This window comes from Melanerpes formicivorus, unplaced genomic scaffold (assembly GCF_026170545.1).
Source record: "Melanerpes formicivorus ecotype bairdi unplaced genomic scaffold, bMelFor1.0.p_v2 SCAF_91, whole genome shotgun sequence".
NCBI lineage: Eukaryota > Metazoa > Chordata > Aves > Piciformes > Picidae > Melanerpes > Melanerpes formicivorus.
The window spans coordinates 793,486-807,039 of NW_027142443.1; the positions used below are offsets into that span (position 1 = coordinate 793,486).

The window sequence follows — 13,554 nt, forward strand, 5'->3', positions numbered from 1 at the left end:
TGTGCACGTGGATATCATTCTTTGAGAGAAGCACAACAAACACTGAAGCAGAAACACACTCAGAATGTCAGCTGTGTGGCAGAACTTGGACAGGGAAAACCAGAGCTGGGCTGCTGTGTAGGTCTGGGCTGGGCATGAACATATCTGAAGGAGTTAAGGATAACCACAGGACACATCGTTGCTTCAAGTGAACAGGAAGATGCAGCCAAGCACTGAACATTGCACCAGCCTCCTTACATCCCTTACAAATCCTGCCTGGAGAGGAGAAAACAGCAATTATGGCAACAGGGACAGCTGTGGAATATGCCGTGGATACCCAAAATTGTGCAAGAACAACAGGCAGCAGCACAAGAGACTCTCTCCGATGTGAGATCTTCATCACTTCGAGGGCAGTGAGAGTATTTAAAAATCCATGTAATAATCTCAAGGTGCACACAGCCTCCAATTCCAGACACTTTGCAGCCCAGCAGAGGATGTTGGACAAGAACACTCCATGACTCAACCTTTCTTCTATGAACGCTCAACTGATGACAACAAAATACACATTCTCAGGAGAAGAGCAGCTTCTAAAATTGTTGTCTTCTGCTGACATGGCACATGGTCTTCCCAGGGATTTCCAGTCCCTTCACAAAAGTGTTCCTACTGCTCAAGGTCGCCTTCACATCAGCAGGCCCTAATCAGTGCCACAGACACATTCAGATCCATGAAATGTCACAGTTCCATTTACCAGCTCAAGGATCATTCCAGCTGACAAAGAGCCCAGTGGAAAAACACATGTCTGATGTCACATACACGGAGTGCATCTGACTTCCTGCTCTTTCCACTGATGATGTCAGGACAACTCTGGCATTGATTTAATGCTACGGGACAATGATCAAAACACTTTTGTAGGAGAATTTGGGGGGTAGGTGTTTTTCTTTACTAAGGGACTGTCTTTGATATTGCTTGAAGTTTCATTACAAACCTAACATTTCTAGGTCTTTGAACCTGAATGGCTGATGATTTTTATACTGAAAAAATGCTACAACAGCTCAGGTAATTGAATCCACTTCTTTGAAACGTGGGAGAGGTGGGGAGGAGAAAAGAGAATAAATAATTCCCATTTCCAAAAGCACTTTCGATAACACGCCTCTGCCTTATTATTTGATAGTAATAAACATAGCTATAACACAAAGAAATTTGATTCCAGCACGGACAATAATCAGCATCCATACTAAGGCACCAAAGTATGCAGTCTGCGAGTCTTGCACACCTTCAGCAAGCTCCAGTGCAAATGCTACACACGGGCAAGCAATAGAATTGATTTCCTATCACAGGAGAAAACTTCACACCGATCAAGGACGCGCAGACAAAGGCAAAGCTGCAAACAAGGTAATTAAGCATCCGCAAAGCACCCACCAGCAGCGCCTGCCCGGGGCAATGCATTAAGGGCAAGAGAAGGAAAAGGGCATCACAGGAGGGGGGACAAGCAAGGAAGAAAGAGTGGTTGCGAGGAAAGAAAGAGAGGACTACTGACCGTGTCCAGCAGAGCGGAAGGCTCCGGATGAGAGGTGTCCGTGGCAGCGGGGACCGCAGGCGGAGGCGGCAAGTTGGGGCTGAAAACCATCAGGTCGCTCTTGCCCGCGCCCTCCGCCACGCATAGGCTCCGGCTCTGCCGCTGCGAGTACGACCAGCTGCCCACTTCGCTGGCGCACACCAGCGTCGCCGGAGCGGCACCCGACAGCACCGCCGCCCGCGGCGCACAGCGCGCCGCCCCGTACAGCACCAGCGACAGCACCAACACACTCGACACCGCGCAGATCGCCACCACCAACCACACGTTGGCTGACGACGAAGCAGCGCCCGCCGACAAGCCGCCCTCCGCCACCGACAGCACACTCGGCCCCGACGAAGACGACGACCCCACGCCCGACAGCGCCGCCTCGCCGCCCTCCACGAGCGACACGCTCAGCGTCGCCGTGGCCGAGCGCGACGGCTCGCCGTGGTCCCGCACCACGATCACCAGCCTCTGACGCGGGCCGTCCGCCTCCTCCAGCGCCCGCACCGTGCTCACCTCGCCGCTGTACAGCCCTACACGGAACGGGCCCTTCCCACGCGGCTCCCACACCTCGTACCGCAGCCACGCGTTGTAGCCCGAGTCCGCGTCCACCGCACGGATCTTCGCCACCACCTGCCCTGCCGGCGCGCCCCACGCTGCCCATGCCCACAGCGTCTCTGACTCCGATCCCAATGCCGCCTCTACCGACGACCCGGCAACGCCACCCACTAACGGAACCAGCCCCGGACCGCCGCCCGCGGGAGGCAGCAGTGCCGGCGCGTTATCATTCTCGTCCACCACGAACAGCTGCACCGTGGCGTTGCCAATCAGCGGCGGCTCCCCCGCGTCCACCGCTCGCACCTCAAACTGCAGCACCTGCAGCTCCTCGTAGTCCAACGGCTGCACCGCCCACAACCGACCGCTCTCCGCGTCCACCGACACGTAGCTCGACGCCGGACGCCACCCGACGCCTGACGACGTGGCCCCGGCGCCGCCTTCCCACAACGAGTAGCTCACGCGACCGTTCTCCGCCTCGTCCGGGTCTCGCGCCCACAGCCGCGCCAGCTCCGCCCCCGCCGCGTTGTTCTCCCGCGCCAGCACCGTGTACACGGCCTGCGAGAACGACGGCGCGTTGTCGTTCACGTCAGACACCGGCACACGCACTCCGCGACTCGCACGCAGCGACGGCTGCCCGCCGTCCTCCGCACGCACCTCCACCTCGTACGCAGACACCCGCTCCCGGTCCAGCGCCTCCCGCAGCACCAGCGAGTACGACCCCGCGAACCTCGACTCCAGACCGAACGGCGACGACGGCCACACCCAGCACCGCACTCGACCGTTCGCCCCCGAGTCCCGGTCCGACACGCTCAGCAGCGCCACCACCGTCCCCACCGACGCGTCCTCCGGCACCGGCACAGACAAGGACGTCACCCACACCTCGGGCGCGTTGTCGTTCACGTCTAGTACCTCCACCAACACCTTACAGTGCCCCGACAGCGGGGGTGTTCCCTTGTCTGTCGCTTCGATTTGTATCTCATATGACCGGACATCCTCAAAGTCGAGAGCGCCCGTGAGACGGACCTCACCTGTCTGAGGATTTAAAATTAAAAGCTTCAGGCCCTCTGGGGGAAAAGAGTTTATGGCGGTGAACTTCATTTCTCTGTTGCTTCCAACGTCTGGATCTGTTGCATTCACCCGCACTACCAGAGTCCCCTCTGGAGCGTTCTCCGGCAGCTGCACTTTATACACGGATTGGTTAAACTGCGGGGCATTGTCATTCGCATCCAGCACCGAGATCACCAGCTCCATAGTGCCGGTCAGTGAAGGACGGCCCCCGTCACTCGCCGTCAGCACCAACCGGTGCACAGGCACCGTCTCCCGGTCCAGAGCTTTCGTGAGCACCAGAAACAGAGACTCTCGGAATTCCTCACTCCGCTGAAGATCAACTCGGAAATGCTCGCTGGGGCTGAGTGTGTAAGACAGCTGAGCGTTCGCGCCGATATCTGCATCCGAGGCTCCCTCCAGCGGGAAACGGGAGCCCGGTACCGTGGTTAATTCCGCCATGCTGATGTTTTTCCGTGCGGCGGGGAAGAGCGGGGCGTTGTCGTTAATGTCGGTCACCTCCAGCTCCACAGGGAAGACGCGCAGCGGCCGCTCTAGCAGCACCTCTAGGCGCAGCGAGCACGGAGCGCTCTTCCCGCACAGCTCCTCCCGGTCCAGCCGCGAGCTCACCACCAGCGCCCCGCTCGCCCCGCTCACCTCCACGCTCGCCCGCCGGCCCTGCCACACCACTCGCAGCCGCCGCGCCTCCGCATCGCCCGCCTCCAGACCCAGCTCCTGCGGCAGCCGCCCCACCACCGTCCCGACCTTGGCTTCCTCCGGCACCGAGTACCGCACCTGCCCCGACACCAGCGCCCACATCCGCACCAGCACCACCAGACGCACCGCGGGACCCCAACGCGCATCCATCTCCGCTCATGGGCCCCCCGTGGACCCCGCCGCCTCACGCAATCACCGGTTGTGCTGCCTTCCTGGCCCAGCGCCGTCTCCTGCCTCCGCCCTCTCAGCTGTGCTCTCCGCCGCACCGGGGCGGAGCCGCTGATCCTCTCCGTTGCTGTTTCTGAGCCTGCAGCGACACCCTGTGCTGCTCCGCCGCCTCGCACGCTGTCCGACACCGACTGCGCCACCGGCCCCGTGCGGCTCATTCCGCTAAGTTCTTGCTCCTTTCCCTTTTTCTTATTCTCCATCTTTGACTTTTTTCCCCTGAGCTGTTTTCTTGCTCAGATTCCTTTCTTTCATTCGTTCTTACTATTTCTTTTCTTTTCATTTTTGTCTATTATTTCCCTTTATCTCAGTGTCTTTGCTGGAAAGCTTTCTTCCTTTTTCTTTCTTCTATTATTTCTCTTGTTCGTTATTTTTTCATTCCTGTGCCTTTCTTAGTTTTCTGCTCGTCTATTTTTTTCTCTTTTTCGTTTCCTCTTCTTTCTTTGATTGTTTGGTTTGTTTTCTCCCTGATTGGTTTTTTTTTCCCGTCTACGAATTCCATCCTGTTCCTGATGGATACACCAGCGTTGTTTACAGAGCCGTCAACGGTAATTACAGAGACGTCAGCCCTAGTCGCTGCTCTCTAATGAGTGGTTCCCTAACCATGGGCTCGTCTTTTCCCTCAGGGACTAGAGAAGCCGTCGCTGTGTGTTGGTCATCTTCTTTGTTTGCCTTTTGTTTGTTTTAATACCGTTCTCTTATCTTGTAATATTTGTTCCTTTAGTACTTCCTTTTTTCATTTATTCCTTTCTTTTTTTCCCTCTTTTATAAATCACTGTCCTCCATTCTGTGTACACTGGTAATGTTTGTATGTGGTGGTAAAATCGGTATCAGCTCTTCCTTTCTTTATCTGCTTTCTCTCTTGCTTCCTTCCTTCGCACTTGTTTGCTTTCATTCTCAGTTGTGCCCTCCTTCATTCCCTTCTGCGTTCCCTTACACCTCCTGGCCTCTGCCTCCTCTTAACAACACAATTTCTGTGTGGTTGCATCACAGTCACCAGGGAGCCCTGAAACGCCCTCAGGCAAGAGAGCTTTCCTCTTCCTCATCACTTTTCATTAGGAACTCAACAGCTTCCCAGGACACCAAGATGCCGAGATCCTCACACGATTAACGATGCAGGTAACAAGGCGACATGCTGCTCATCTCCTCCTCATCTTTCCCTTCTTTCCTTTCTCTTCCTTCTCTCTTTATGCTTTGCTTGCTTTTGCTTTACATAGATTCCTTCACTTCTTTCTTTCTCACTCATTTGTTCCTTCGTCAAACGACTCTTTGGTCCTCTCTTTCTCTTCCATTTCTATTTTACTTTCTTTTCCTTTTTTCTCCCCTCTCCTTTATTTCTCCTATTCTTTACTGCCCTGTCTTTCCATATTCTTGTCTCCAATCTACTTCTGTCCTTCTCTCTTCTTTTCATTTTCCTCATTAATAAAATCTTTTCCACAGAACTGTGCCACACTTGACATGAAGCATGGAATTGCCCTTTGGAAAAAGGACTCAGTCTCTTCCCCTTCACCTTCTCAAGTCTCTGGATGGAGAGTAAACCTCCTGCTTTCCTCCAGTCTGTGCCAGACAAGAGACACAGACATCTTTCCTCCCTTCCGTAAGTCCACCACACTCTTCAGTCACTGTCCTCTCAAGTACCTCACAAATGTCAGAGCAAGGCAACCATGCGGGAAAGACCTGCCCTGCTACAATAGAATAGAATCTATTCCATCCTGAGACACACTGCCCAAGTCCCAGGCAGTGGACAATTGTGCCAACAAGCTCCAATGAGTTCAAACAACCCAGGGAAGTCTCTCGTGATGGAAAACAAACCCATTGTAACCCAGCACAAACAGCTGAAGAAGGCTTTTAACATCATAGGGCAACCACAGTGATCTGTTCGTCCTGACCAGGTCTCCCCCTGCACACCCACTCTCCTCTCAGCCACCCAGCAAACACCACAGCAAGGCAACTATGTATCTCTAATACCAAAGCAGCTGCCACAGAACAGAATCCATTCCGTTCTAACACATGCCCAAGACCCATGGACTGTGGCAGCTCTGTAAACAAGCTCCAATGAGTCAAAACAATCCAGGAAAGTCTTTCTTTTGAAAGAAAACAAACCCATTACAGGCCAGCACAACGACCCTGCTGAAAATGCACAGGGCAGTCATAGCTCCCAAACACACTTCCACGTATTTGAGGAGGATTGGTTCTCCCTGACTCATTTTCTGCCTGCACACTGAATGCCAAGCTCTTGCTTCCCCTCTTGCACTCATGCTCTGCCAGAACAACACAGCAGGAACCTTCTTACCCAAGGGATGTAGTTCCCATAGAACATCATTAACATGATCCACACATCACACAACCAAGCAGAAGCCACGAAGGAAACATCCTCGTGGTGACATTTTCCATGAGAACATCCCCTCAATACCCAACACACTCACTCCCACAAACATTTTGGGGTCCCTTCTTTACCCATGTTGAGTGCCACCTGCTCACACTGTGCCTGGAAGCAGAAGGAAAGGAACAGGAGAGCAGGCAGCAGTGCTTTGCTGCTCTTGTCCTACAGACATTGCAATCCAGGCAACATATGGTCAATCCAACATGAAGATACCATGACAGACCAGGCACAAAAGTACATCTGTCTCTCACACACATCTTCCATAGGAACCACTGACTTACCTGTAGCTTCACTGCTTTCATCTTCAGAAGAAGAATCATTTCCAGGACAGCAGAAGGGCCGTTAAGGCACATTTTCCCTGCACTTCTTTACGTCTCATTCACTGTTACCAACACACTGCCAGTGGGAGAGGAGGGTGTGATGGAGGGCTGGAAACTTAACCACTGCCCTGTGACACCACCCACAATACCATCCTGGACCTTGAAAAGCAACTCCTACAGCAACATGGCAGCCAAGAAAGAACTGAGCCAGAAAAGGAGAAAAAAAATGCACTGACAGCAATGGGAGGAGAGACCTTTAAAACCTGGGACACACATCCAGCACAAACCCCCTGGTGAGTCCACACTGGAAGATCAGCCAACTGAGCTGGCCCTGCTCAGTCAGAATTCCCACACTGCAGAAAGGATCAAATTCTCTGCAGTGCACACTCAGAATGTAGCAGGGAAGATGGTCTGGGTGGGTCCTGCTTCAGGCAAAGACAAACCCTCCACAGGACTGCTTTTGCCCCCGCACCCTGGGTGCATGTGCTGGGTGATGTGAGAGGATGGTTATGATCACAGCCTGGTTATCTCTTTGTGGGTGAGAATAGCCGGTGCATGGTGGATGTTGTATGATGTTAATTTTAAAAAAAAAATTGATAAAATGATAATTAGTAAACCTTAACCCGCTCTGTTGGGCATGATGTAGGGGTTATGTTTTCAGTTAGCCAGCTGAACCAGTCAGTGTAAAGAAAACCCTTCAATCCCAAATGCCACCTTGAGTCAAGTCTTGTCACACGAGAGTCACAGAGAGTGAGGACACTTTGCACTCACAAACCACAGCTGTCACCAGCACGGTCGGCAGAGACACTCATGCAGAGAATAGTGCCTAGGGATGGTCAAGACCACAGCCTGCAGGTCTTGCAGTCCTCCATGGAGGACACACGATACATCACTGCTACTGAGATCCACTCTGCAAGTGCACAGGAAGATGCAGACAAGCACTGAACATTGTTGTCTTCTGACGACATAGCTCATGTTCTTCCCAGGGATTTCCAGTCCCTTAACCCAAGCCTTCCTACTGCTCAAGGTCACCTTCACATCAGGAAAAACCAGGCCTTACTCAGTGCCACAGACACATTCAGAACCATGAAACGTCACAGTTTCAATTACCAGCTCAAGGATCATTCCAGCTTTTGTAGACCTGTCTATCACAAAGAGCCCAATGAAAAAAAACTCATGGCTGATGTCACATACACGGAGTGCAGCAGACTCCCTGCACTTTCCATTGGTGATGTCAGGACAGCTCTGAACAGCAATGGCATTGATTCAGTGCTATGGGACAATGACCCAAATGCTGAGGACCTGGTAATGAATTATTACAGGATCACAGCATCACAGAAACATTCAGCTTATAAAAGACCCTCAGGTTCACCAAGTCCAACCAATAACCTTACTCTAATAAGTTCACCCCTAAACCATATCACCAAGCAAACTGTATTTCAACTGTCTAGGGGAATAAGTGAAGAATAATTCTCATTTCCAAAAGCACCTTCCATAACATTCCTCTGCTTTAATATTTGAAACTGATAACACTATAACACAACCAAACTATACCACAACCAAATCTGATGTCAGCACGGATAGCAGTCAGCATCGATGATAAGACACCAGAGAGTGCAGTCTGCGAGTCTTGCACACCTTCAGCAACCTCGAGCGCAAATGCTACACACCATCCAGCAATATAATTGATTTCGTTCCACAGGAGAAAACTTCACACCCATCAAGGACGCGCAGAGAATGGCAAAGCTGAAAGGAAGATTATTAATCATCTGTAAAGAGCCCGCCAACACCGGGCTCAGCCGGGCTTCTAGAAGCGCCTACCCGGGGCAATGAGACAAGGGCGAGAGCAAGGAAGGGGCGTGTCAGGCTGTGGGGAGGAACGAAGGAATGAAGAATGGTGGGGAGGAGAGAAAGAGAGGACTACTGACCGTGTCCAGCAGGGCAGAAGGCTGCGGCTGAGAGGTGTCCTTGGCCGCGGGGACCACAGGCGGAGGCGGCAAGTTGGGGCTGAAAACCATCAGGTCGCTCTTGCCCGCACCGTCCGCCACGCACAGGCTCCGGCTCTGCCGCTGCGAGTACGACCAGCTGCCCACTTCGCTGGCGCACACCAGCGCCGCCGGAGCGGCACCCGACAGCACCGCCGCCCGCGGCGCACAGCGCGCCGCCCCGTACAGCACCAGCGCCAGCACCAACACACTCGACACCGCGCAGATCGCCACCACCAGCCACACGTTGGCTGACGCCGAAGCCGCGCCCGCCGACAAGCCGCCCTCCGCCACCGACATCACACCCAGCCCCGACGAAGACGACGACCCCGCGCCCGACAGCGCCGCCTCGCCGCTCTCCACCAGCGACACGCTCAGCGTCGCCGTGGCAGAGCGCCAAGGCTCGCCGTGGTCCCGCACCACGATCACCAGCCTCTGACGCGGGCCGTCCGCCTCCTCCAGCGCCCGCGCCGTGCTCACCTCGCCGCTGTACAGACCCACGCGGAACGGACCCTTCCCACGCGGCTCCCACACCTCGTACCGCAGCCACGCGTTGTAGCCCGAGTCCGCGTCCACCGCACGGATCTTCGCCACCACCTGCCCTGCCGGCGCGCCCCACGCCGCCCACGCCCACAGCGTCTCTGACTCCGACCCTGTCGTCGCCTCTACCGACGACCCGACAACGCCACCCGCAACGGGACCGAGTGCCGGAACCAGCCCCGGACCGCCGCCCGCAGACGGCAGCAGCGCCGGCGCGTTGTCGTTCTCGTCCACCACGAACAGCTGCACCGTGGCGTTGCCAATCAGCGGCGGCTCCCCTGCGTCCACCGCTCGCACCTCGAACTGCAGCACCTGCAGCTCCTCGTAGTCCAACGGCTGCACCGCCCACAGACGACCGCTCTCCGCATCCACCGACACGTAGCTCGACACCGGACGCCACCCGACGCCCGCAGCCTCGACCCCGGTGCCGCCTTCCCACAACGAGTAGCTCACGCGACCGTTCTCCGCCTCGTCCGGGTCCCGCGCCAACAGCCGCGCCAGCTCCGCCCCCGCCGCGTTGTTCTCCCGCGCCAGCACCGTGTACACGGCCTGCGAGAACGACGGCGCGTTGTCGTTCACGTCAGACACCGGCACACGCACTCCGCGACTCGCACGCAGCGACGGCTGCCCGCCGTCCTCCGCACGCACCTCCACCTCGTACGCAGACACCCGCTCCCGGTCCAGCGCCTCCCGCAGCACCAGCGAGTACGACCCCGCGAACCTCGACTCCAGACCGAACGGCGACGACGGCCACACCCAGCACCGCACTCGACCGTTCGCCCCCGAGTCCCGGTCCGACACGCTCAGCAGCGCCACCACCGTCCCCACCGACGCGTCCTCCGGCACCGGCACCGACAGGGACGTCACCCACACTTCGGGCGCATTGTCGTTCACGTCCAGCACCTCCAGCTCTACGTTGCAGTGACCGGAGAGGGGCGGTGTCCCTTTGTCTCTCGCTTCGATCTCCAGGTCATACGAGTGAACGTCCTCATAATCCAGTTCCCCGGCAGTTCGTATTTCCCCAGACTTTGTGTCAATTATGAAAAGGTTCTGAACCCTGGACGGAACCGAGTCACTGAAGGAATAATGTATCTCGCGATTAATTCCTTCATCCTTATCTGTCGCTGTTTGCTGGAAAAACACAGTTCCCGCAGCAGCGTTCTCCGGCAGCTGCACCTTATACACCGATTGGTTGAACTGCGGAGCGTTGTCATTCGCGTCCAGCACAGATATCACCAGCTCCATAGTGCCGGTCAGCGATGGTCTACCCCCGTCACTCGCTGTCAGCACCAACCGGTGCACAGGCACCGTCTCCCGGTCCAGCGATTTCGTTAATATAAGTACAACAGAGTTTTTATTTTCATCTTTAGTTTTCGCTTCCAGTCGGAAATGCTCGGTGGGGCTGATTGTGTAGGAGAGCTGAGAGTTCGCGCCGATATCTGCATCCGAGGCGCCCTCCAGCGGGAAACGGGAACCCGGCAGCGATGATTCCGCGACGCTGATGTTTTTCCGTGCGGCGGGGAAGAGCGGGGCGTTGTCGTTAATGTCGGTCACCTCCAGCTCCACAGGGAAGACGCGCAGCGGCCGCTCCAGCAGCACCTCCAGGCGCAGCGAGCACGGAGCGCTCTTCCCGCACAGCTCCTCCCGGTCCAGCCGCGAGCTCACCACCAGCGCCCCGCTCGCCCCGCTCACCTCCACGCTCGCCCGCCGGCCCTGCCACACCACTCGCAGCCGCCGCTCCTCCGCATCGCCCGCCTCCAGACCCAGGTCCTGCCACAGCCGCCCCACCACCGTTCCGATCTTGGCTTCCTCCGGCACCGAGTACCGCACCTGCCCCGACACCAGCGCCCACGTCCGCACCAGCACCACCAGACGCACCGCGGGACCCCAACTTGCGTCCATCGCCGCTCACGGTCCACGCACGGCTTCCGCAAACACCGGCTCCTCTCCGCCCCCCGCGCTCACCGGCTCTGCTGCATTACCGGGCGCGCGCGTCACCACCCCTGCGCGCTCCCAGCCGTGCTGCGCCGCCGCGCCGCGGCGGAGCTGCCGAGCCGCTCTGCCGCCGTTTCTGAGCCTGCAGCGACACCGTGTGCTGCTTTGCGTCCTGCACGCTGCCCTGCTCTTCCACTCATGGGTTTCCTTCTTCGTTTTTATTGCGTGTTCTTTGCTTTCCTTCATTTCCTTCCTCGTCTTTCTTCTCCTCATTTCCTTCTCTCCTTCTTCCCCCAGTTCTTCTGTTCACCGTTTCTCCTTGCCTTTTATTTTTTAATTCTGTTTTTACTATCGTCTCCTTCCTGCTTTACATTCATCTTCCTTCTCTTTCGTCTCCTTTCTCTTTTCATTTTCTTTTTCCTTCCTGCCCCTCCATGTCTATGTGTCTACTCCCTTTTCTTTTCTCTTCACATTCTTCTCTCTTCTTTACCCGCGCTGGCACTTCCTGTCTCCTCCGGTGCAGCTATGGAGACCACCAAAGTCGGAGCCATAGGTGCTGATTACTGGACAATGATCTCTGGAGCGCGGGTCTCCAACCAAGCCGGAAGCTGTTGAGGACCAACTGCTTTCAGCGACTAGAGGCGACTTTCTTCACTTCTGCTCATCTCTTCTATCTCCTCTTCCTTCTTTCCTTTTATTCTTTCTTTCTTTTCTTCTTTCCTTTATTCTTTCCTTTCTCCAGCTCAAATGAATCCAAACAACCCAGGGAAGTCATCTTCATGAAATCAAACCCAGCACAGCCGAGCACACAAACCCTTCACGAAAGCTGAAGAAGCCCAAAGCAACCACAGATCCCAAGCTCACTTAGTCCTTGATGAAAAGCTCAACTTCTGGCCTCATTATGATGAATGCCTAGCTCTTGCTTCCCCTTTCAGGCAGCTATGAACAACACAGCAAGAAATTCAGTACCCAGGGGCATTAGTGCCCTTGAAATGCTTCTCACTCATCTGTGTAAGTCATATGGCTAAAGCCATGAAGGTCACACCATGACACTTCCACTAAGGACATCCCCTCCATGCCCAATACATCCACCTCAGGGTCCCTCCTTCATCTGTGCTTGCTGCCTCCTACAGCAAGAGATTAATCAAGAGCACACAGTGGTGGTTTGCTGGTCCAGTCACAGACTATCTCAAGTTGGAAGGACCTCACAAGGATCATCAAGTCCTACTCCCAGTCCAGCCAACACTCAGTGAGTCCAAGAGGATGATACCAGGACCTAACAGGAACAAAAGTACAACTCTCAGACTCACCTTCTTGAAGTAGAGCAACTTACCTGTAGAATCACTGGTTGTTTCTTCAGAAAAGAATCCTTTTAAGGGGAAGGGAATTGGTTCTTAGAGTAATTTTCCTTCCTGTTATCAGGGATTTCTAGGGAACCTACATAGAGAAATCCCACATTCTGCAAAACCTGGAAATCACTGGGCAGTGCAGAGTGCTCCCATAAGCACCTCTATCACAGAGGAAGCAGGAGGGAGACCTGCAAGCTAAGGACAATTCTCTCAATGTCAGCATCAGCTCAGGAGGTCCTAAGAGGATCCTGAGAATAGAATAGAATAGAATAGAATAGAATAGAATAGAATAGAATAGAATAGAATAGAATAGAATAGAATAGAATAGAATAGAATAGAATAGAATAGAATAGAATAGAATAGACCAGACCAGACCAGACCAGACCAGACCAGGTTGGAAGAGACCTTCAAGATGAGCAAGCAACCCTGTGTGCTAAGGCTCTTCTCAAAGTTTTCTATTGCAATCCTCTATCTGAAATCCTGGGAAATGAGATCTCCAGCTAAGCAGACATTCTATAGTCCTTCACCAATGGCACAGTTCACGTTCTACACAGCATCTCCACTTTGTCAAGGAAGAATCTTTTTCACTCGAATTTACTCTCCCCATGACTGATGTCCCAAACCCTACTCTGTGTCACTGTGATGATGGCTGCCACAATAGCCAGACACTTCTCCACCTCAGCAGCCTGCTCCAGCAACAAATACAGCACCCCCAACCTACCATCCTTCACTCCCCAGCTCCAGGAAAGCTGGGTGCATGGCTGTTGGGAGGATTTTCAACCACCATTTGAAGCTTCAGAGCAAAACCCACCACCTGCCCACAAAGCTCTCATCTGTCCTACTCTTGCCTCTGCAGCTCATGTACACAGGTCACAGTTCAAGCATATTGAACACGATTTTGTCTACTGACCTTTTTGTGCTCCTGCCCGACTGTTCTCCACAGAGCTGCTGGTCCATATGG

At 54.5% G+C, this 13,554-nt stretch overlaps 1 protein-coding gene and 1 pseudogene across 1 annotated transcript; both read right to left on the reverse strand.

Moving 5' to 3' along the window:
• Positions 1-829: 829 nt before the first annotated feature.
• On the reverse strand, positions 830-7,601 carry LOC137455086 (protocadherin alpha-3-like). The gene has a single exon (XM_068165625.1). It carries the CDS (start codon positions 4,004-4,006, stop codon positions 1,451-1,453), a length of 2,556 nt encoding a protein of 851 aa, XP_068021726.1. The 5' UTR covers positions 4,007-7,601; the 3' UTR covers positions 830-1,450.
• A 1,005-nt stretch (positions 7,602-8,606) lies between these two features.
• LOC137455078 (protocadherin alpha-5 pseudogene) lies at positions 8,607-11,771 on the reverse strand (annotated as a pseudogene).
• Between the last annotated feature and the right edge of the window lie 1,783 nt (positions 11,772-13,554).